The sequence below is a fragment of the Bos taurus genome, chromosome 5, assembly GCF_002263795.3.
Source record: "Bos taurus isolate L1 Dominette 01449 registration number 42190680 breed Hereford chromosome 5, ARS-UCD2.0, whole genome shotgun sequence".
Lineage (NCBI taxonomy): Eukaryota > Metazoa > Chordata > Mammalia > Artiodactyla > Bovidae > Bos > Bos taurus.
In genome coordinates this window covers 26,027,899-26,050,057 of record NC_037332.1, presented here as the reverse complement: position 1 = coordinate 26,050,057, position 22,159 = coordinate 26,027,899, and the positions used below count along the sequence as shown (strand labels likewise).

Below are 22,159 nucleotides of genomic sequence, written 5' to 3'. Positions count from 1 at the left end.
TACTTCTAATTATTTCAACTTTAAACACTATTCGTTCTTGTGAGGAGGTGGGAGTGGAGGCGGGAAGTTCGTTCTCCCCGGGGGGATTATTTCCATGAATAATACCGAGGATTCTGAAAGCAACTCTGTCCCCACCCAGGGCTGAGGTAAGGAGTGGGTTTGGGACCGGGGTCAGGTTGGTCTGGGAGACAGGTCGCAAGGCCCAGTGAGTCTGCTTCCCTCCAGCTGGTTCCCCAGGTTAAGCCGTGGGGCTGGATGTTTATGAGAGGTTATCTGGAGTTTGTCCCCCTCATTCTGCCGCCTCCCTCGCCCCCTCCCGGGCTAGGCTCACACTCTTCCCCTTCAAGGCTCTTGAAAACCTTCCACAACCCCAGCAGATACCAGCCCGGCCTGGGCAGAGAGGGTCAGGGAATGATGTCCCTGACACAGAGAGAAAGACCAGGAAAAGCCTGAGGTGGTCAAGCGGCCCCTGGGTGTGGGGGATAGGGCCCAGCAGACCCCAAAATGGGGAGCAAGGGCAAGGGACTGGGACGTCAAACTCCAGGGACAGGCACACCAGGCAGGAAAATAAAGGAGACATGAAAGAGGGGGGAGGGAACCCCCCAAAGCCATATAATTCTCAATTGCTTTGGTCTTTAATTTCATCGCCCCATAAATGAGGAAATATCAGTTCCCATACTAAATTTTTATCCTTGGCTGATAAATATGACCGGGAATTTTCGTTGGGTCCTCGTAAAAGCGAACAGTTTCGATCAAACTGGTGGGGAAAGACTTATGCAGATAATACAAACAGAGTTGCCATAAAGTCTCCGCGTTTCCCGCGGGGTGGGCGGTGGGACAAATGGCTCCTTGGATTGACTGCCGCCCCGGCCGGCCAAGTCTCATCTGGGGCCTAAGCAGGCTAACCTTGCCCGGGCCATCCCCCTGTGCCGAGCCCACTGCGACCCCTGCAAATGAAAACACGAAAGCATTTCAAATCTCCCTTGGCTGGCCGGGTCAGCAAGTCACACATTACAAACATTTTCTTCCAGTTTTTCCTGGGGTTCAGGAACCCCTGAGCCTTCTCTCTCGCCCTCTGGATGCAAGAAATCCCGGATTTCTTTCCGAAGTCGTCTTCTAGAAGCCGCCGGCTTGGGCCTCCCTAGAAGGGATCCAGTCTCCTCACTCCACGCCAGGGCGCCCGGGGCTCAGATCCCTTTCCCGGCCAGGCTCCAAACCTTTGGAAAATCGAAACCCGAGGCTCAGCACTGGGGGAAATGTGGGGCCACCGGAAAGACAAAATATTCTCCACATTCCGTCTCCTGAGGAAGGGGTAGAGAGTTTAGTTCGCTTTGGGAGAAAGGCGATGAAGAAACGGAAAGAACTATTTGAAACATACCTTGTCTCTTATTTCTCGCTTTCCCTTATTACAAAAAATAAAAATAAAAAAATAAAATAACAACCACAAAAATAGTCTGGTTCCGCTCCATTCAAAAATGCCCCCAGCTCCTTGGCTCCTTAAAGGACACTTCTGTAGGTCGGGTTTCGTCGCCGCCTCTGTTGTCCCGGTTTCCCGGTTGATACGTGACTCCCCCCAAGCCGCTCGAGGCGGCCCCGAGGGTTCCCTCTTTCTCTCTGGGAATATTCCCTGTTTTCATAGGGGGCAAGGTCAACTGGAAAGCGAGGGCCGCCAGGGCTCGGAGCAAAGCAGCCGAACCGGCTCCAAGGCCAAAGCCTTCCAGCCCCTGAGTTGATAACCCCGGAGCCGCCCACCCAGCCAGGCCCAGGCCGCACTCCCTGGTCGGGGAGCCGGCGCTTTGGGTTGCCGGCTTCTTCCTCCCGCGACCCCTAAACCCCTTCGGAACCTCCCTCGCCCACGCAGCCCTAAAGCTGTCTTGACCCCTCCCTGGCCTGCCCCGGACACTGGAGATTCCCCGTCAATCCCCGCAGGGAACTGGCGACTCAACCAACTTCCGTGACAGGCGGTCCCGAGCTGAACTCCCAGCCCCAAGGAAGGAGCCCGACGAAGGAGGACGCAGGAGAGGAGAAACTTTAGTTCTGTTCGGGAGTCCTTAACTTTTTCTCTCCCTTTTTCTGTCCACAGGAGCCCTCCCCCAAACCTCACCCCACTCCCATCCCAAGGGAAGAAGTGGGGGCGGGGGCCAAGGCGAGGAAAAGAGGAGGTGAGGAGAGGGGAAGAAGTACCTGAATCGTGTCTTGACCTTTTAATTTGAATTTGACTATTTTGAGCCCTGAGTTGCCTCGCTCTCTCACTCTCTCCCGCATTTCCCCCCACCTTCTCCCGCCCCCCTCTCCCCAGGAGTTACAGGCTGGTTCCCGGGTAAGCAGACCCCATTCTCCCTAGAACCCCCGCACCCCCCTCTACCTCCCTCCTGCCCCCGTCGCCCCGGGGGCCCTTCCTTTGTTCGCGGGGAAGGGCTCCGACGCCCCTACCCCGAGGCGGCTGCTAGGTGGCGCTGTTACTCCACGCTGCACACTCCGCCTGCCGACAACTTGACCCCGCTGACGTCACGGCCGTCTGAATCATCAAGGCCATTTTCAAATCCCATTGGTCTAGCCGTCACATGGTGAGGCTCGAATGCGCGGATAATTATGGAGCTGATATTTCCCCCCCTCCCCTTCTTTTCCCTCCCGCCCCTTCAACCGCCCCCCCTCCCGGATGGGGAAAAAAAAAGATGTCAGCTCCTCCGCTGTAGTATTGCTCCTTAAAAACCCCTCTCTCTGAAAATGACATGCCCTCGCAATGTAACTCCGAACTCGTACGGGGAGCCCTTGGCTGCGCCGGGCGGAGGAGAGCGCTATAGCCGGAGCGCAGGCATGTATATGCAATCTGGGAGTGACTTCAACTGCGGGGTGATGAGGGGCTGCGGGCTCGCGCCCTCGCTCTCCAAGAGGGACGAGGGCAGCAGCCCCAACCTCGCCCTCAACACCTACCCGTCCTACCTCTCGCAGCTGGACTCCTGGGGCGACCCCAAAGCCGCCTACCGCCTGGAACAACCTGTTGGCAGGCCGCTGTCCTCCTGTTCCTACCCACCTAGTGTCAAGGAGGAGAATGTCTGCTGCATGTACAGCGCAGAGAAGCGGGCGAAAAGTGGCCCCGAGGCAGCTCTCTACTCCCACCCTCTGCAGGAGTCCTGCCTCGGGGAGCACGAGGTGCCCGTGCCCAGCTACTATCGCGCCAGCCCGAGCTACTCCGCGCTGGACAAGCCGCCCCACTGTGCCGGGGCCAACGACTTCGAAGCCCCTTTCGAGCAGCGGGCCAGTCTCAACCCGCGCGCCGAACATCTGGAGTCTCCCCAGCTCGGGGGTAAAGTGAGTTTCCCTGAGACCCCCAAGTCCGACAGCCAGACCCCCAGTCCCAATGAGATCAAGACCGAGCAGAACCTGGCAGGCCCCAAAGGCAGCCCCTTGGAGAGCGAAAAGGATCGGGCCAAAACCGCCGACTCCAGCCCAGACACCTCCGACAACGAAGCAAAAGGTAAGGCCGCCTGGGCCGTGGTCCGGCTGGGACGCTCGGGCACTGGGTTTTCGTGGCCCCGGGCGAGGGCAGGGAGAGGGTTGGGCCGAGGAGGCCCTGGACGGTCTTGGGAATGCGACCCCAGCTTGAGACTCGTGTCTGCTGAGCGCCAGGCTGGTGGCGCGTCACTTGGCTGGGGAAGGTAAGCGGCGAAGTGGAGGTGCAAGGCCGGCAGCGGCCGTGGGCGCCGAGACCGGGGAGGTGCACACCGCGGGCAGCCTGCGGGCGCCTTATGCTGCCCCAGGCGGGTGACCGCGCCTGGGTGTGTGCTGCCTTTGGTTTGCTTGTTCTACGTTGTTGTCCTGGGGGACTGATGTCCCCCCACTCAGGTCAGAAGCTTGCAAAAAAGCTTAAAATGGCGATCTTGGGCTAGGGACTAAGGGAAGCTTGGGAGACGGGGGATTTCGCTTTACTGCGTTTTCCCAGTTGAAAATGTTTCCTGCGAAGCGCGATTTGTTGTTTGTGGGTCTGATTCCTGCGTGTGGTTTGGGCTCCTGCGGTTTTTGGCTCGGCCGGGGGCCTCGGGCCGCAGGGCTGGGGCCGGAAGAGGTGGAGGTGAAGGGCTGCCCGCTGCGTCCCTCCCTCCCCCAGATGCCTAGGCCGCCTATGGCGTTGGAACAGGGCATGTGGAATGTTGTTAAGTTTTTTATCTTCCTTTGAAATTTTTTTTCTTTTCCTTTTTTTCTAGTTGCATTTTTAAAAATGTAGTTTTCTCATTGGTTTCCAAAAACAGACTACAAATGAGTGGTTGGGAAATTTCTGTGTGCATAGTAAGCGGTTTTCTCCTGCAAGGGAGTGTAGCTTTAGTTGGATTTCATTGTGATTTTGGTTGGCGAGGGAAAGCCTAGGCAGAGTTCAAGCTCAGAGTTCAAGATTCATTTCTGCTGAAGGAGCTGGGGGCCTTCAGGACCCTTCTCTGACACCTGGAGAAAATGTAAAGGAAATGGGAGCAGTGGAGGGAGGCTGAGGCGGTTTTCCATGAAAAGTTGGAGCAAAAAGCATCAGAAAAGGCCCAACTGGCAGACGAGGTGGGGGCGGATAAACTGCTCCCCACGGCACTGGCTGCTGGAGGCTGTGTGTAAGAAGGGCTCTTTGGGTGCAGAGGCGGATGAAATAGTGAGAAGTGAGCAGACTGAGGGCGGCCTGGGTCTTGTGGCGCTTTGTATATGGATGCGGTGCACAGGCATGCCCGGCGGCGACCTGTGTCACACTCACACACACGCGTGCCCTCTCATACATGCACACTCACTCTTTCAGAGGGTGAGGGCAGAGCCTCGCCCTCTTGGGTCTCCTCTGCAAATCAAAGGTGGGCCCTGGCAAGTCAGCCCATGGAGACCCTGGCCAGAAGATGGGCACGGGTGTGTTCCTGAAGGTGAGGGGGAGAGAGGCACACACACCCATGAAGCCTTAGTGGTGGCACATGTGCAGCACAGAAGTTTAATTTTATACCATCTCCCCACACCGTGGGCTTGGTTGGGGTGCAGATTTGGGGTAAGAAAAGCTGCATTCTAGCCCCACCAAAAGCAAAGTCAAGGTTAACAAGCCCACCTCCTAGCTCAAATTGCCCCCATGCCCCATAGACTCTCCTTTCTCTCCTGCCATTCCCCACACCATCTAAACCCTCCAGCCCCAACTAATCTTTCTCTGCCTTCTGCCTGTGCCCTTCTTGCCTCCATCCCCCCATTTTGGTACCTCCTCCAGGCCAGAGGCAAGCCCGCTTTGGGCCAGACTTCCCCACTTGTAATTTCTCCCCTTCCCCTAAACCCCAATTAAAAAAATCAATAGCACAGAGTTATATGTGGAGAGCCTTTGAACAATTTGGCAGGAGGCTGCAGGTGCAGAGGTGGGAGCAAAATTAAGGACATTCAAGTGTTTTAAACTAGAGCCTCAAGTTTGCATTTTTCTGGTGCCTCCTGGTTCCCCTAGGGCCCCCACCCCACTCCCCATCAAGATAAGATCCAGGAACTTGGCAGTTTCATTGGGCATAGAGGGGAATAGAGCACAGAGCCATCAGCAGAGTCCTTTGCTTGGTGTCCCTCTCGGGTCTCTGGACTCTGGGTTTTCTCCCTGGAAAAGATAGCCAAGGTCCCTTCTGCTGCCTAAGGTTCATTTCAGCGAGAATGTGTGCCAGGGAGAGAAGCTATCCATGAGGGAAAGGGAAATACACAGTATATTTAGAATATCTCCTTATATAAATAGACACACATGTGCATATCCCTGTGTGTGCATATGGGGAGGAATGTGTGTCGCTGCAGAAATGCACATGTACATGCATGCATGCATATCTGCATAGACGAGGCAGGAGATTTCCAGGAGGCTGCATTTCCTCAGGATCTCTCTCCCTTGACCTTAGGTCTCTGGCCAGGGCAGTTGTCTGAGGACCCCTCAGCATGCCCCAGAGCTGTTGCCCCTGACCTCTGCTGCCTGCACAAGCTCCCTGCCTCAGGTACTCCTGGGGAAAACAGCTAGGAGAGGAAAAGCTGGCGATGGGAGATCCAGTGGGGGAAGAGTCGCTCTGTGGCACTTGGGGTGGGAGTCAGGGCTGGGGGTCTGACTCTGGCTGCAGAGACTGGGGCAACCTCCCTGCACTGAGTTGAAAAGGGCCAAAGCTCTCTGGGAATTGCCCAGGGCAGCGGGGTGGCCTCTGTTACCCAGTCTGAGGCCTGGAAACACCTTTCCTTCTGGTTGGGGTTTTTTTTTTTTTCCCCTAGAGCTGGAAGGGAACAGAGAGGAGGGAGGGTCTGGTGGGGCTTAGAGAGCCCACCAGGGTCAACAAGCTGAGGGACAGTGGGAGTACTCAGAACCTGCTAAGTCAAGGTGGACTGGGGTGATTTAAATTTAATAGACACGTTGGAGGCAAGTACCTTCTGTCTTTCTTCCCTGTAAGTTTAGACCCCAGAGAAATTCTAAAAGCCCTGAACCCAAGAGGACCCCACCAGCCAGCCCTGTGGGGCGAGAGCAGCTCCCCTGGGCTCCCTCAGCCGCCCCCACAGCAAGCTAGCTAAGGCTGCAGTGCTGCGAGGGTTTGCCTCTTCCAGGGATACTTATGCAAATAATGTTATTTTTAACAGAGGAGATAAAGGCAGAAAACACCACAGGAAATTGGCTGACAGCAAAGAGCGGAAGGAAGAAGAGGTGCCCCTATACTAAACACCAGACGCTGGAATTGGAGAAAGAATTTCTGTTCAATATGTATTTGACGCGAGAGCGCCGCCTGGAGATTAGCAAGACCATTAACCTTACAGACAGACAAGTCAAAATCTGGTTTCAAAATCGCAGAATGAAACTCAAGAAAATGAACCGAGAGAATCGGATCCGGGAACTGACCTCCAATTTTAATTTCACCTGAGCTCGGGGGGCCTCCCCTCCCCCTCCCTTCTCTCCCCACCACCTTCTTTTCCCCGCCCCTCCTTCCTTTGTGCCTGGTGGTATATTTTTTTTTTCCTCCCTGAGTATAAATGCAACACGCCTGCAAAAAAGGCAAAGACCTCAGACTCTCCTTCCAAGGGACCTATGGTTCGTGCTCCGAAGATGCGTCCACCTAAAGCATGAGAAATGGGGTGCTGGGGTGTGGGGTGTGGTGTGCCCACATAGATGAGGGTGGGAGTGTGGCTGGTGTGTGTGTCAACCCCTCACTCATGCACGCACTCACACATAGCATCCTGTTCTCCAGGCAAAGTTAAGGTCGAATCCACCCGATTATAGGGGGAAAAAAATCAACCAGAGAAGGTCTGTAATCTCGCAGAGCACAGTCAGAATCAGAATCGCTTCTTCCTTGCTGCATTTCCTCCTTAGAATAATAGACGTTTTGGAAAGTTCAGCTAGTGTTTGTGTGTTTGTTGTAGCGTCCAGCGCCTTTGCCAAACCCTCTCTGTGTCTTTACCTCCCAGTCGCGCTGAGAATCTGCTTGAAGTCTCGTATTTGTACTGCTTTCTGCTTTTCTCCCATCCTCCAAGCACCCCTACATCCTCCATCCACTGCCATCTCAGAAATTCCATTCAGAGGAACAAAAAACAATTTTTAAATTAAAAATAGAACATAGAGAAGCAAAGACAGAATGCCCCTCCCCCAAATATTACCCTGTCCCTGTCTGGGAGTTGTGTTATTTAAAGATATTCTGTATGTTGTATCTTTTGCATGTAGCTTCCTTAATGGAGAAAAAAAAAAAATCCTAATAAATTTCCAGAATCGTAATCCTCAAATGGGTGGTTTTTTTGTTTTTTAGTGTTTTTTTTTTTTTAGCGACACCCTCCCCCCAAAGAGGCTGAGTGTGTGGATATGTGTGTTTTGTGTTCGACTCATCTCCTAGAGCCTTTCTAGAACGTCTCTTGGCGGGTTTAATGTAAGTGAGAGACCATAACGTTGATTTAAATATTATCCAGGTGACCACAATAAGTCAAGGTCATAAAACAGTAATGTCAGGACGGTCTTGGTGCGCGCGAGAGGTGGATTTTATGATCTGCAAATATAATGTGGTGCTGCAGTAAAAGATGCATTTAAAGGTGACTGGAGGAGGGAAAGAGGCAGAAAGCAAACTGCAATCTTGAGGAGCAGACGGATCCCATTGCTTGGGGTGCTGGGCCAAGCGCACCCCACCGCTGCTGGGGGGAACCCCAAGAGCCCCCCACCTATCCAAGGAGAGGAATAAACTTAACCACCGGAGGGGGATGAGGAGCTGAGCACCCCCCCCCCTTCTCGACAGCAGCAGCAGAAGCGCGGGCAGTGGCAGGAGGAGGAGGCAGCGACAAGGTAAGAGAAGCGGTTTCTTGTTCTTCTCTTAGCAGCGGAGTGGGGACTAGCGGCGTCCCCAGGTGCCCAGCACGCATTGGGCAGAGCAGGGTGGAAGGTGTTCTGGGCATCTTTGCTTGCTGGGAGCCCAGGCTTGCCCTGTGGCGGCTCGAAGCGGAGGGCAGTGGCCACAAGCTCCCCCTCCCTGACCCATTGCCTTGGGGTTCGGCAGTGAAAGGGGTAAATTGGTGGTTTTTGGCTTCTTTCTTTACTCGGTCACTCATGGTCGCCTGGAGCTTGACACATGGGTCTTGATGTAGCTCAGTCTGGTCGTCTGCTGAGGGGAGGCAGAAGGAGGATGGGCTGGTGAGGGCTGGAGCTTGAAGCTTAGGTTTTCCTGCTTTCTGCTGGTTTAGATGTGAGCCTTAGCCAGGCTCTCGGTCCCCACTCGCTCTGGCTGTGGGGCTTTGCCAGGCAAGTGGCCTGATTGGAAGAGGCTTTGGAGTGGTTCGGTCACACACGGACGAAGGGAAGCCAGAGTTCAGCTGAGAGACAGGGGATCAGAGGAAAGCTAGGAGGAGAGCACAGGAGAGCCAGAAGGGCAAGACAGGGGACCCAGCCCGAGAGTGGAAGGACACTCCAGCTTCCCTCAGGGCCAGAGGCAGGGGGATAGCCCCACTGCGGTGCTGGGGGCGGGGCGGGGGTTTGGCGGCTTGAGGTCCCATTTCACCAGAGTCTCCCTGAGCGATTGCTTAGACCAGAAGCTGATGAGGCAGTCAGACCCCCTGCCCACCCAGCCACCCAAAGTCTACCCTCTAGTCCTTAGGGAGGTTGTGGGGGCGGAAAAGGGGACGGGGCTGAATTTCTTCCTTCCCCAACCCCCTTCCCTTCTCCTCCCGATAAATGCAAAGCTGAATCTCCCGCCCTGCTCGCTCAGCTGATCTGTGGCTTAGGTAGTTTCATGTTGTTGGGATTGAGTTTTGAACTCGGCAACAAGAAACTGCCTGAGTTACATCAGTCGGTTATCGTCGAGGGCCCCAACCCACCTATCCCGCTCCTACCCTCCCCAGTGGGACTGCTCCCCAGGCCCCCTCTTAGACAGGGCAAAATGGGTACAGACTGAGGAGGGCAAGCTGTGAGTGGGGCCACACGACAAATCTGGAGAACCCCAGTTTATCCGTCCACTCAGCCTGTCCCAATCCCCGTGCTTGAGAGAGAGGAGTTTTTCCTGCAGCTATTGTTTCCTGGGCCCAGCTGATGGAGACAGACAAAGGAGGTCTAACCAATTCCAAGGAAATTCAGGAATTTGAGTAAGAGGTGGCCTGGCGGGCCAGCTCAGCTGGGTAGCAGGGTGGGGCAGGATGATTAGAAGAGAGAAGACCACAGAAATAGAAAGGAGTCTTTGAAGGGTTAGTTTTTCCCACTTGCCACCCCCGGGGTGGGGGGCGGGAATCTGCCTCCAGTCAACTGGGGCTGGAGCTTCTTAGAAAAGTGGGATGCGTGGGGGGTCCCAGGAGCTGGGGAACTCTGAGCGTCAGCTCAGCCACCTCCTCTTCCTCTTGTATAGCCCCATCCCCAGGAGAAGGGCATATTTAGGGTGTTAGTAGGCTAGAAGAAAGTCATCAAGTCCAAGTAGAAACCCCCCACACACACCCTACTGGGAAACATCAGGGCAAGAATCTGGCTCTGGTCTCTCTAGCTGTTTGTTGCCCGTAGGCCTTGGTCTGTTGTGTCTGTGCCTGTCAGGCAGCTGCTTGTCTTTGCACTGTGTGGAAAGGTCTGGGTGAACCGGAGGCTGCCAGCGCCCAGCATTATCATATTGTTGGAGAGGTTGTTGGCTGATGCCAGGGGGAGGAGGGGAGGACCTGGAGTAAAGGGGCATCTGAGCAATGTGCAACTTTGCAAAGCTTCTTCCCCTCCTTGCCCCCTCTGGTTCCTCAGTTCTGGTCCTGGTTGCTAGAGAGAGGGCTCTCAGAACAGGTTTCTCTGCCTGCAGAGAAAAATGGGGAGGGTCACGGAAAATGGAGAGGTACACCCCTGCTCTCAGATTGGAAAAGAGAAAGTCAAAAGGCAAAGGACAGGTTCTTGGTTCTCTTACTTTGGAATTATTATGATTATTAAAACATAAGAAACTTTCAGACAGGGAAACAAAGTCATGTCCCTGTAACACAGTATATCCATGAAGTTTATTCACGCAGTTGTCTGCTGGGGGATATATTGAACCTTGCATGCATGTGGGTCTCTGTTTCTATATCTCTGCCTCCTCCAGCCTCTCCCAGATCCCCTGTATATATTTTTGTGCATACTCATGTATTTTTCTCTCTCTCTTATACAAAGAGATCCCATGGAGATTAGAGGAGAGAATAGTAATAGAGCCTCCGTTCTCCCCAGCTGAAATTGTCAGTCTGTCTTTCTCTCTGTCCCCCAGCCCTTTGTAAGGGAAAAAAAATCTCTTCCCTTGGAAGGAAGTGCTCAAATCGCCCTATGGCTCCCAGAGAAATGGGGAAGTTTTCAGAGAGGAAGGCCAGCTGGTGCGAGGCAGGCAAGGGCTTCCCCGGTTTGGGAGCCCTTGGCAGTCTCTGAGTTTTCAGGCTGTCAGAAGCCGGGGGCCAGCTGGAGTGAAGGGAATCCCAGGCAGGGGCGGGGTGCTCAGGAGTGCCTGGCTTTGAGACAGTGTCCCTGATGGGCCGAAATTTACCAATGAACGACTTCTGCGCTTTGGGTCTCTCAGCCCCAATTTCCATTTCAGAGCTGGTGGGCTTATAGGGGGGTGGCCACAGAGCCATGGGTCTGAGTGTCCCCCCCCAATATCCTGGGGAGAGGGGTGCATTCCCACAGAGCCAAGGTGAGGGCCAGTCTGGTGGCCAGTGTCCACCGCGGGGCCCTGGGGCCGTGGATCATGGCTAAGGCGATGGTGATTATTTATTCGCTTCGCTGGAGGGGAGTCTTCAAAAGAAACAGCGTGAAGAGGAGGGAAAAAATTATCTCTCTCGTCTGTGGATATTAAGATGGATTTTTATTTCTTAAAGGACCCTCCCCGCCGAGAGCGCATAAGCGTAAACTTAATATATGCTCTGCAGCCCAACTCCAGAAATCGCAATAAAAGTTAAAACCTCCCCTACTGGTTTTTTTTAATTATGATATGGGAAAGAGGAGCAGGATTTATAGAGCTGAACTCTCGGCGTGTAAGTGTTTAAGACTTGCGGGAGAAGGAGGAAGAGGCAAGAGCTCGCCAAGGAGAGCCTTGGTCTCTGAGATCTCTCGCCGGCTGCAGGGGTCTCCGGCTTAGGCGGCGGATCATCTGTGGCCTTCCTGGGACCTCGGCTCCCGGGCACCCTACAGCCCGGCCCACCGCCCTGCCTCGGCTGGCTCGGAGATGCGGCCCTTCTTGAGAACAGGTGAAGGGCAGCGGGACTGGGGAGAGGGGGCCGCGGGTGGGGGCGTCGGGACACTGGGCTTTGTGTGCGTCCCGTGCAGGGGAGGAGGTGTGCAGCCCCGGGCAGGGCCGCGGCCCGAGGGTGGTCAGCGGGCGCCTTGGCTCGGAAGGGTGTCCGGGCCGGGCCCCGAGAACACGGACAAGGTGGATTGTGTGAGGACTTTGGCCGCAGATGGAGCGGAGCGGGCTCCCAGGCGGAGAGGCCAGCGGCAAGGCGGGCAACCGGATGTTGAGTCTGTAGGAAGGACCTTGAGGTCTGCTTGGTGTTTGGGCTGCCGGGGGGCGGCGGCCCAGAGTGTGGAGCGCGCAGCGCGCGGGGCGCGGCGGCCGGCGTGGGCGAGGCAGCAGGCCAGCACACCTCTGCAGCCGCAGGGCCGGGCCCAGGACGCCTGAACTGAGGCCGACCAATGGTCAGAGCGTGAAAAATAAATGCAGTTCAGGGTCTTTCTTTCTTTTCTACATCAGAGGTCCTTTCTTTTTTGTCTCTTTCGGAGATACCTGGATTTGGTCCAGAACAGGTTGCCCGCGGGAGGGCCCCGCGAGCGGCGGCGCGCGAGGGAGGGAGAGAGGGAGGGAGGGCGAGGAAGAGGGAGGGAGGGAAGGAGGGCGGGCAGCGGCGGCTGCGGTGGCCGGGGCTTCCCTCCCCCGGCGGAGGCGGCTGCCCTGCATCTGTGGCCGTGGGGAGCCGAGGAGCAGGTAACGAAGGCGCTTCCCGAGGCGGGATTGGACCAAGCCAGAGGGACCGAGTCTTCCGGGTCTCTGCCGGACGCCCTGGAGGGGAGAGAAGGTAGGGAGATCGGCGCCCGCCCGGCCTGGCAGAGAGGCCTGGGGAATGTTGAACCTGTATTTGATTTCAGACTCACACTCATGTTGTGAGTCTGTCTGCCTCCGGAGATGCGGTTTGCCTGTCTGTATGTCTGTCCGTCTGAGACGTCCTAAACCCTAGTCTGTCCAGCCAAAGGCTGAAAAAAATCGGGAAAAATTCGTCGGAATGTGCACTTTCATTCATTGGATTCTCGGCGACTCAGTGGGGCTGGTGGCTGGGCCCCCAAGTTGGAGGGCGCTTTCCTCCTGCTTTTTGGACGCCAGAACCTCTGGTTCCCTCCGCCATGGGCTGAGTTTCCGGCTCCAGGTTCGCGGGTTACCCTGAGGTTTGAGGCCAGACAGCTCCTAGTCTGGCAGGGAGGGCGGGGGAAGAGACTAGCGGCTCTGGCTCCTTAATTGTACTTCGGACCCGTATTGTCTCTCCTTTCGCCACCTCCGCTTCCTCAGTCTGGGATCCAAAGTCACTGCAAATTTCCTTGCGACACATACATCACCCAAAGATCAGGTAACCAGGCGCCCAGGACCACGGGGGGCTCCGGGCGGAGAGCACCCCTAGCTCTGGGGCCGCTCCCCCTCCAGCCACTCCCCAGGCTGGGAAACCAGATCGGGTTGGGGGAGCGGAAATAGCCCCGTTTGCTGCGGGGCGCAGTGCAGGGGGCCGGAGGGAATGCAGGCCGTGGCGTTGAGAGGGCCACGTTCACAGGCCCTGGGGGTTTCACTCCTGCTGGGCTTAGCGGCTGGACTCCTGGTGTGTAAGGATCCCGGATACCCACCTGGGGTGGGGGCAAGACGCTGGTCTCCTCGCGGCGGGCCAGGAGAATTCAGTTTCTGCTTCCAGCGCAGGCCTGAGCTAGGAGGAGTTGTGTGTGTGGGTGTGTTTTTCCCAACAAAGAGGGATCAGGAGAGAAAAGGGGGGAAAGGAGTGGGGAACCGAGGAGGGGCGGGGAGGAGGAGAGGGCAGCGGAGAGGTGAACTGAGCCCATTTCAGGGGGAGAAGGAAAACGAAAGCAAATGGAGCACGCAGGGCCTCCTCCGCGCAGGCGGGTGCTGACGAGCCGGGAGCGGGCGCCCTGCCTGCGGCTGCGGGAATGACCCGCTGGGGGACCGGGAGAAAGCCTGTTTTAAATATAATCCGAACTTGACGGTGTAGATTGAACCGGAGGGAATTTAAATCACTAAAAGGGAGGTGCAGGGCCAGGGGAGGGGATCAGTCTAACCTGTCTTTCTGTCTGTCTGTCCTGCCCACGGTGGTGCTAGCTTGATTGTGATCCCAGCTGTCCAGGTCTGAGGTGATGTAGTCAGGGTGCTCCTCCCCCTGAGGGGGCTCTCCTCTGCCCAGTGCCGTCTTTCGGGGTCAGAAGAGAGCTCTAAGAACCACAGTGAATGCACAGCTGCTAGCTAAAGCTGGAGTCCTCCCATCTCCCAACAGGGACTCCCAGTGGCCTCCAGTCCCTCGGGCTCCCCATCGGTGATAAGGAAAATTGAGGGGACTGGTGGGGGTGAGAGGGAGTCTGGGAACCTGGCAGGCGTAACTGAACCTGGGAAAACAAACCCCTCCTTCTTGGTGCTCCCACATCCTTGGTGCCCTCCAGGTCTGGATTTGGGGAGAGCCCTAGGGTCTGCTTCAGAGCTCTGACCTGCCACCCCACCTCCAAATGCAGAGGATGGGGGTACCGTCCACATGTAGTTGTGGAACCCAAGGGACGGCCTGGTGGCCTGATGAACTCAGGGATTCTCAGCCTCTTCCAGCCCCCCTCCCCCAGGCTGCCTCTCTTAGCAAGGCCCAGGCAAAATGGGGTGTTGGTGGGGAGGGGGCTGTGGGTGAGGCCTGCTTCCAGATCCACAGCTGTGTCTGTGCCTGAGTGGGGAGGGTCTGAATTCATGCTCTGAAAGGAAGGCAACAATCTCCCCTCAGTTTCACAGGGAATTTGATGGCAGCAGAGAGCGTGGGCCTGGTGATCTTGGTTGCCCCACTGCTGCTGCCTCTGCTGGGTGGGCAGGCTGCTCAAGAGTTGAAAAGAAGGTGATGGCCAAGCTGGGTAGGAGAGAAAGGGGCATCTGTTTACAGCCACTGTGTCTGGGGGGCTTTCCCAAATAGTCGAAGGCCATAGGAGAGGGGCTTTGGGGGGCAGCTTCCTTCTAGGAAGACTGAGGTAGGTGTAGATGGGCCCTGTCCCCTGGCGAAGACGAAAAGGAGGAGCCGGCGGGCTTGAAACCTTCTCCTTCATCCTGTCTTCTTTGCTCCTTGATTGAGAGCGTGGCTCAGCTCCCAGCTGCCTGGGTAGCTGCCTGGGCCGAGATAGGGTTCTATATCCTGGAGGCCTGGTGTCCCCACCCCAGCAGGTCGCCCGGGAGGGGCAGGAGAGGAGGCCTCTTCCTCCTTTGTGTCCGGACAGAAGTGGCCGCCGCGCCCAGAGCCAGTCCCGCGGCAAAGGCCCGGCCAGCCAGCGGGTTGCACAATGCCACGGCTGCTCGGTCAGCCCGCGCCCTGCCCCGTCCTGCCTGCCTGTCGCCGCCCTTCCTCCGACTCTCTCTGCATGCCTTCCTTTCCTTGCTCTTCCCTCTCTTTCATCCTGCCTCCCCTCTTTTCTGTCTTTCTTCCCTCTTTCTTTTATTCTAACCCGTTTTCTTCTTTCTTTCCCTCCTTCCTTCCTCCCTTTCTCTCTGGGGACCTGGCGCCGTGCTTCAGTCTTGCTGTCTCAGGCTGTCTCGGGCTCAGTCTCTCTCAGGCTCTGTCCCCTGATGTCCTCTTGGTCACAGTCTGGCCCCGGGCCCTCTGAACGCTCCGCGGCTCTGCTCAGCATTGCCAGCAGCCACCCAAGAACCAGGCAGGGTTCCCCGCCGCCAGGGCTGGGGGGGAGGTGCAGATGGCGCTGGGGATTTGGAGGAAGCCTAGGCAGGGGGACTGTAACCTGCAGTCTTTTCCTTGAACTAGTGAGGGAGAATTTTTGATTGACAGCTAACCCAGCTCCATCAAGGCCAAAGAGATATTCTGTTTCTTGCTGTAATTTGACTTTTCCAAAACCAGTCCAGTCGAGGGGCGAGGGGCGGTGAGGAGAAGATAATCAGAGCTGAGGGTGAAGAGGCTGAGGCCCCGGGTTGCCTCTCCCCAGCCGGGTACTTCTCACGTCCCCCCCATGCGTCGAAATCCCAGCCCCGCTAGACCGAAAAGGAGAGAACCCGAGAAGGGGAGGAGCAGGGACTGGGGTGGGGGCCTGGCAGGCTGGGGTCAGTGCTGCGGGCTGCAGACAGACCCTTCCCCCTCAACTTTCCTCACCCCCCTTCTCCCAAACACACACACTAGTCTCTGGAATACCTCTCTCTAGCCCTTCTCCTCCTTAGAGGAGACAGGTTGACAGAGATGCAGGAAAAAAGCAGCCTCCGCCTCCGCCCCCCCCCCTGGTGTTTGGTCCCCTCCTGAGGACAGGCATGGGAAAGAAGAGCAGGCATCTCCAGTCTGAGAAACCTTGTCCTTCCCTGCTGCCTCAGAGCCTGTGTCTTAGCCTCAGCTCCTGCCTGTTTCCCTTGGCGCAAACTGGACTATTCCCTGCTGACCCTGAAATTGCACCCCTCCTTCAAATTCACTCTGCCCTGACTAGAACGCCTGTGTCTCTGGGGATATCACCTGCTCTTCTCCCCCACCCCCACCAACTTCCCTGCCCCTCTCTTGCACCCACACTGAGAATTTCCTGCTTGCCTTTGCCCACCTTTGCTAAACCACCATGGGACAGTCTGATGAAAAGCAGAGGGCTGGGCAATGAATGAACCCCAAATTCAAAGAGGAGGGTAACAACCAACTTACTGAGGGGGGAGGAATCCAAGTTGTGTGATCTTCCCTGCCATCACACTGCCCCCTCCAGAATTCCTGTGTCTGACTCCAAAGAAATTGCTTTCTCCCATTCCTTCATAGCTTTTTTTCGTTCCAAAAACAGCCTACAATTTTATTTAATGAAAGACACATTTATGAACAATCAAATGATCCTCATAAAAATTTTATTGAAGGACGTAAAAACAAGCTACTTGCCCACGACCGAGGTCGCTCTCTCGCCTTGCCCGCTCTCACCCTGGCTCTCTGTAGACAGAGCCCCGGTAGTGACTTCTTTTTTGGGGGGAGGGTAGGATGTCTCAGAGATGGAGTTGAGGGCAAAAGAGGGCGAACAGGAAGACGGGATGGGGACACCCCACTGAAGTTGTGTAGATCTCTCCTCCACTTCTTCAGGCTGGCAAAGAAAGATAAAGATACAGACAATAAATTTAAAGACGTTTGCATATCTGTGCCAAAGCAAAGAGAGGACTTCTGGTGACAGAGGTGTACAAGGTCCCGAGGTCCTACCCCTCCCAGCCTTGGGCCACCTTCCCCAAGCTTCCCCTGCCCCAGATTTGGGGGGCTGAGTTGGCCAGTGGCAGAAGGACGCTCCCCTTTCCCTCCTTCCCTCCCTCCACCCCAGCTTCCCCAGTCCCCTCCCACTCTCCCTCCCTCGCTGCTGCTGCTCCAGAAAGAAATACATACATACACACTATTTAAAAACGCATTTTTAAAAGCCACGTTCCGAACTGACAATCGCTGATCTCGGCTCGCGCAGAGACTGCGGGAGCGTCGGGACCGACAGAGACGGATTACGTCAAGAAATAGTTCCTCCACCTACCTCGGCCGGCCTCTCTGCCCCTGCGAGGCTCCAGCGCCCAGCTCAGCCCCGAGGGTCCGGGAACCCTGGCTTCGGGGACTGGCATTGGCACCCCATTAAGAAATCCTCCCGGGGGTGGGGGCGGAGGCCATCTGCTTATGGGTGGACACGGGCAGGGGCTTCTGTGCTGAGATGCGAGTTGTCCTTAGGGGGCGGCGGGTCCTTGGGTCCAGAGTTGCGGACCCCCAGGAAAACGCAGGTCGCGGGGATCAGCAGAGAGAAGGGGGTGGGAGAAGGGGAAAAAAAAAAGCCAGGAAAAAAAGCCCCTGCGCATTGATCCGCGCCGTATTTTTGGGTAAATACGATCACGTGGGGGCCGGGGAGCCAATGAGCTGCGGGGAAAAGGCTGGAAAAATAATTACCTGCCTTGATTGTTCTGTGAGCAGATAAAAAGTACATATACAGTTCATACAATAATCTTATGTATGTAAAACCCTGTTACGATGTCGGCGACGGGGCCCATCAGTAACTATTACGTGGACTCGCTCATCTCTCACGACAATGAAGACCTCCTAGCGTCCAGGTTTCCGGCCACAGGGGCTCACCCCGCCGCCGCCAGACCCAGCGGTTTGGTGCCGGACTGTAGCGATTTTCCGTCCTGTAGCTTCGCGCCCAAGCCGGCAGTGTTCAGCACGTCGTGGGCGCCCGTGCCCTCGCAGTCGTCCGTGGTCTACCACCCGTACGGCCCCCAGCCCCACCTCGGCGCCGACACGCGCTACATGCGGACTTGGCTCGAGCCGCTGTCCGGCGCCGTCTCCTTCCCCAGCTTCCCGGCCGGGGGCCGTCACTACGCCCTCAAGCCGGACGCCTACCCCGGGCGCCGCGCCGACTGCGGCCCGGGCGACGGCCGCAGCTACCCGGACTACATGTACGGCTCGCCCGGGGAGCTGCGCGACCGCGCCCCGCAGACCCTGCCCTCGCCCGAGGCTGACGCCCTCGCCGGCAGCAAGCACAAAGAGGAGAAGGCCGACCTGGACCCCAGTAAGTTGGGAGCAATTTTCCTTTACAACCCGCGCGGGAGGGGAGGGGAGGCCAGGCGGGGGGAGCGGATTACAGCCCCTCGGAGCGGCGCAGGGAGCGCGGGAGAGGGGTGAGGGCGAGGACTCAATAAAAGCGAATTACCTTGGGGAGCTTTCAGGGGCAGGAAGGTCTGAGAAGGGGGCCCAGGGAGCCAGGTTGGGAGAAGGCTGAGGGGGGCTCCTCTCCCAGGAGCTGGCTTTGATGAGACCCCCGCCCCCACACCCCCAGCCCAGGCTTTTTGGCTCAGTCACTACTTTCGGAGAAATGCAGACAGGGCCAGGGGATAGGATGGGGGCGAGGTTCATTTTATGGTTTGGGATGAGATGGGGGAGAGATGAGGAGGACACTGGGGATAGAGAGGAAATAACCCCAAGGAGAAAAGCCACCCCTACCTCCCAGGCAGTGTGGGGGTCCTCACCCCACTAGAGATTCATAAAACAGAAGGTCCATGGGCTTCTCCCCCAGGAACCCTGGATGAGAGGTCTGAGGGCTTTCTCAGCCTGGGAACTTGGAGGGATCAGGACTTCCAGAGTTGAGGGAGAGAAGAGGGGTCCCAGTTTCCTTAAACTTGAGAGCCCTCTTCTGAGGCTCTGCAGGAGAGAGGGGTGGGAGTGGGGGTCAGGGATAAGGAGTGGGGAGAAGCATCTCCCCAGATTAGAGAATTGCACACACACACACAGACACACACACACACACTCCAATCAGGGAAAGGGGAGCCTTCTGAGTATTGCAGAGAAAGGCAAGGGTAGGTTTTTTTTTTTTTTTTTGGAGGGGGGACAGGTGAGAGCTGCAGGGCCAGAAAGAAGATAGAAGGGGAAACAGCAGGAGGAGGGGGTGCAGCCCCTGGGTGTGAGGAAATGTCTGGGGGAGACCCAGGAGGGGGCTGCAGGAAATCCTTTCCTGCAGCCCCATCAGGGGCCAGGGCCTAATTATACCCCTCTGAAGGCTTCCCTCCTTGCCCTCAGCTACTCCCATAAACCTGAAATTGGAGGCTTGGCTCCTGCAGAGCGTGTCCTGGGGCTGGCAGGAGGAGGGGGCACTGGAAGCCAAAGAGGGAAGCTAAGATATAGGGGGGCCTGTCCCCAAGGCCAGCAGTTCCCTGGAGAGAGGAGAAAGGCTTTTCCCATCCCAGCATCACCCTGAGAATTCGCCTCAGCAGGGTTGAATTCCAAGAGCGGAGATGGGGCGCTGGAGAGGGTAATGAGGGGCTTGGGGACTCTCAGGGTCAGGAAATAGAACTGCTGAAATTTCAGGACTTGGTCGTGGGCTGGGAGGATGGGAGGGGGCAGAGGAGGAGGGAAGTGGGGAGGAGAGAGACCTCGCTATAAAAATAAAAAACAAGAGAGAGAAGCGTTTATGGGCCTATGAAACGGTTGGGAATTTGGACTTTTTATGAGGATATTCTCGAGTTACTACTCTTGAAGCTGAGGAGGACCAGATTGTAGAGGCTTTGATAGCTTCGATTTCCTATAGTTTTAGGTGCTGGAAACTGAGGAGGGGAAAGATAGGGAGGGGGGAGACCGCAAAAGCAGTAAGGGGGGTGGAATTCCTAAAGCAAAACGTGTCCAAATTCAGGTTCAATTATTGGGTTTGGGGAGCCTGGCTGAGCCTGAGGATGGGGTGGCAGGGGTCCTGGGCTGGAAAGGGGCTCCACTGACCCCTGCCTGTGTTTGGCCCTCCAGGCAACCCCGTGGCCAACTGGATTCACGCCCGTTCCACGAGGAAGAAGCGCTGCCCGTACACCAAGTACCAGACGCTGGAACTGGAGAAGGAGTTTCTCTTCAATATGTATTTAACCAGGGACCGTCGGTACGAGGTGGCCCGGGTTCTCAACCTCACCGAGCGGCAGGTCAAAATCTGGTTTCAGAATCGGAGGATGAAGATGAAAAAGATGAATAAAGAGAAAACCGACAAGGAGCAATCCTAAACCCTGCCCCAGCCTGCTGCCTCGCACAGCCAAGGGAAAAACAAAACAAAACAAAAAACCCACAAAATACCCCAGCCCAGGCGGGAGACAGCACTGAAAGAAAAAAGGAAAGAGCAAGATAGAGAAAAGCCAATCGGCTTATAAAGGAAAAAAAAAAAGGGAAGGGGAAAAGGAAAACTCTTGCAATTTGGGAGGGTTCAGTGTTGAGAAATTGGTGTTTTAGAGTTAGTTCTACCCAGCGAGGAGGAGGAGGAGGCGGGGAGAGAAACCGCGTTCTCTTCTCCCAGCGCAACTGAAATAAATGACACACACAAATGTGATTTTTTTTTTCTCCTTTCTTCAGAGAAGCCAGTACTTGAATCGCTATATTTCTATTTTTTTTCATGTATTGTATTTGGTCCGGGCCATCACTCCCCAGGCCTGGGGTGCTCTGTGTGCAGATTTTGTACAAACACACACACGCGCACACATACAACATACACAAGTATGCTTCCCAGCCCAGGAGCGAAAAGGCGAGGGCCAGGGACCATGCCGCAGGCTGGGTCCAGCGGCGCAGGCCGGCGCCTCTGGCGTGTACATAGCAGTGTCTCCTCTCATCCTCAGAGTCGGTCCTGTAACGTGCTTCTGTTTGTTATGGTAGAACAGCTCTGTGTTAATATATCGAAGTCACTTAAAAAACCAGAAACCCAACTGCATCCAGTTCTCATTATTTCTCCTCCTTGTCGCTCCCAGGCTTCTGACGTGGAGGAGGCAAGTGCTTAGATCCTTTAGGGGAGGTGGGAGCCAGGCAGGGGTCTCCCCCTACTTCGGAAGGGCAAGTGCCCGCCACTCCTCCCCAGGCAGGGTGTGATGGGGCTAAGAGGCTCCCGGGGTGTGTGGAGGCTGCTGAGGCCCGGGTGCTGCCTGTGCCTTCCCTGGCTGGCTGCCTGTGAGTCTCCTGGTAGCTCGATGGAGTCCCTGGGGGTGGGGGTATGGCATGAATGGTTTTCCTTGGCTGTAATTAATTGTAATAATTTATGAGTACATGAGATCGGAGGGAAGAGATAGGTAAAGATGAAGGTTGCGTGCTGGGTGCAGGCCGGGGCTGGATTCTTGCCTGGCTGCATCGGTGCTTTGAGGGGTGTCGGTGGGGGGGCAGGCTGCTAAGGAGGGTGTGCGGTGAAGGGTGAAGAGGAAGGCCCTGCAGGCCTCAGGGAACTGGACAGGCACTGGACATTGAGAGTGAAAGAAGATGCAGAGAGAGAGCAGGGAGAGAGAGTAGAGAGGGAAGAAAGAAAAGGGAGGAAAGAAGGGAGAGAGAAGAAAGATGGCAAAACCAATGCAATCAAGATTAGATTTAGTTTCTATTTCTCAGTGTATTCTCAGTTTCTCTCTCCATCTCCTAGTTCTCTCTTTTCTATTCAACCTATCTCTCTGGTGCTTAATTTGAATGTTGATCTGGGGGTGAAGTTTGAATGTTGATCTGGGGGTGACAGTGGTTATGCTGAGCAACCGCAGCATTTCAAGAGATCCCTAGGCTAGGACCAAAGGAAGCTGGGCAGGGATTAGCCAGAAGTGGGGTGTTCTCTGGTGGCTGTGGGACCCCAGGGGCGAAGATTTGGGGATATGTGTGTGTAACAACAGCCCAGTGGGGATGGTTGACTGCCTAGCACCCCGAGAGCCTTCCCCAGAACCAGCAGTTTTCATCTGTTAATCAGAAGCAGACTCAAGCTGCTGGGTATGCTTCAGCCCAGCGCCCCCTTTCTCGGAAATCCCCCAATCTGGAAACTATTAAACTCAGACTGCTTGAAATATAGCCCTTTAATATCTCAGGCTGCCCATTTTGGCGAGAGTGCAGGGTGTTGCTCTGAATACTTGGGGAATACCACCGTAAAAGAAAATAATTGGGGACCCCGATTCCTAAGCAGCTCCCCCCATGGCCATCACCTTACAGGATTGGTGAGGCACTTGTAGGGACCAGCCCCTTCCCATCATTTGAATTTCCTACCCGCTCCTCCTATTAAGTAGTCCAGTTTCAGGGG

At 55.9% G+C, this 22,159-nt stretch overlaps 2 protein-coding genes, 1 long non-coding RNA gene and 1 other non-coding gene across 8 annotated transcripts; 3 read left to right on the top strand and 1 right to left on the bottom strand.

The window, feature by feature from the left end:
- Nucleotides 1-613: 613 nt before the first annotated feature.
- On the bottom strand, nt 614-2,390 carry LOC101907194 (uncharacterized). Of its 3 annotated transcripts, XR_001500320.3 has the most exons (3): nt 2,185-2,390; nt 1,379-1,402; nt 614-1,301 (listed from the first exon to the last, which is right to left on the bottom strand). It is a non-coding gene; the product is annotated as an uncharacterized lncRNA (long non-coding RNA). The 3 variants fall into 3 exon arrangements; XR_009494478.1 differs by lacking the exon at nt 1,379-1,402 and having other exon boundaries at nt 2,185-2,367; XR_806594.4 differs by lacking the exon at nt 2,185-2,390 and having other exon boundaries at nt 1,379-2,178.
- Nucleotides 2,391-2,402: 12 nt separating this feature from the next.
- On the top strand, nt 2,403-7,719 carry HOXC10 (homeobox C10). 3 transcript variants are annotated; one of them, XM_059886861.1, is made up of 4 exons: nt 2,403-2,567; nt 2,953-3,478; nt 5,871-5,963; nt 6,589-7,719. In XM_059886861.1, the coding sequence occupies exons 1-4, from the start codon at nt 2,565-2,567 to the stop codon at nt 6,864-6,866; spliced, it is 900 nt and encodes a 299-aa protein (XP_059742844.1). In that variant the 5' UTR covers nt 2,403-2,564; the 3' UTR covers nt 6,867-7,719. The 3 variants fall into 3 exon arrangements, with proteins under 3 accessions (XP_059742844.1, XP_003586096.4, XP_024848183.1); XM_003586048.5 differs by lacking the exon at nt 2,403-2,567 and having other exon boundaries at nt 2,616-3,478; XM_024992415.2 differs by lacking the exons at nt 2,403-2,567; nt 5,871-5,963 and having other exon boundaries at nt 2,616-3,478.
- A 1,461-nt stretch (nt 7,720-9,180) lies between these two features.
- On the top strand, nt 9,181-9,265 carry MIR196A-2 (microRNA mir-196a-2). The gene has a single exon (NR_030827.1). It is a non-coding gene; the product is annotated as a microRNA mir-196a-2 (primary transcript).
- A 3,180-nt stretch (nt 9,266-12,445) lies between these two features.
- On the top strand, nt 12,446-20,458 carry HOXC9 (homeobox C9). The gene is made up of 2 exons (XM_002687231.6): nt 12,446-18,172; nt 19,894-20,458. The coding sequence occupies exons 1-2, from the start codon at nt 17,635-17,637 to the stop codon at nt 20,136-20,138; spliced, it is 783 nt and encodes a 260-aa protein (XP_002687277.1). The 5' UTR covers nt 12,446-17,634; the 3' UTR covers nt 20,139-20,458.
- The last annotated feature ends 1,701 nt before the right edge of the window (nt 20,459-22,159 follow it).

What these genes read in the sequence shown, in the direction of transcription:
- HOXC10 (XM_003586048.5), top strand. Translation starts at nt 2,728, where the DNA reads ATGACATGCCCTCGCAATGTAACTCCGAACTCGTACGGGGAGCCCTTG. An exon ending in CTCCGACAACGAAGCAAAAG is followed by an intron (nt 3,479 to 5,870) that starts GTAAGGCCGCCT and finishes CCTTGACCTTAG; the next exon opens with GTCTCTGGCCAGGGCAGTTG. An exon ending in GCACAAGCTCCCTGCCTCAG is followed by an intron (nt 5,964 to 6,588) that starts GTACTCCTGGGG and finishes TATTTTTAACAG; the next exon opens with AGGAGATAAAGGCAGAAAAC.
- HOXC9 (XM_002687231.6), top strand. Translation starts at nt 17,635, where the DNA reads ATGTCGGCGACGGGGCCCATCAGTAACTATTACGTGGACTCGCTCATC. An exon ending in GAAGGCCGACCTGGACCCCA is followed by an intron (nt 18,173 to 19,893) that starts GTAAGTTGGGAG and finishes TTGGCCCTCCAG; the next exon opens with GCAACCCCGTGGCCAACTGG.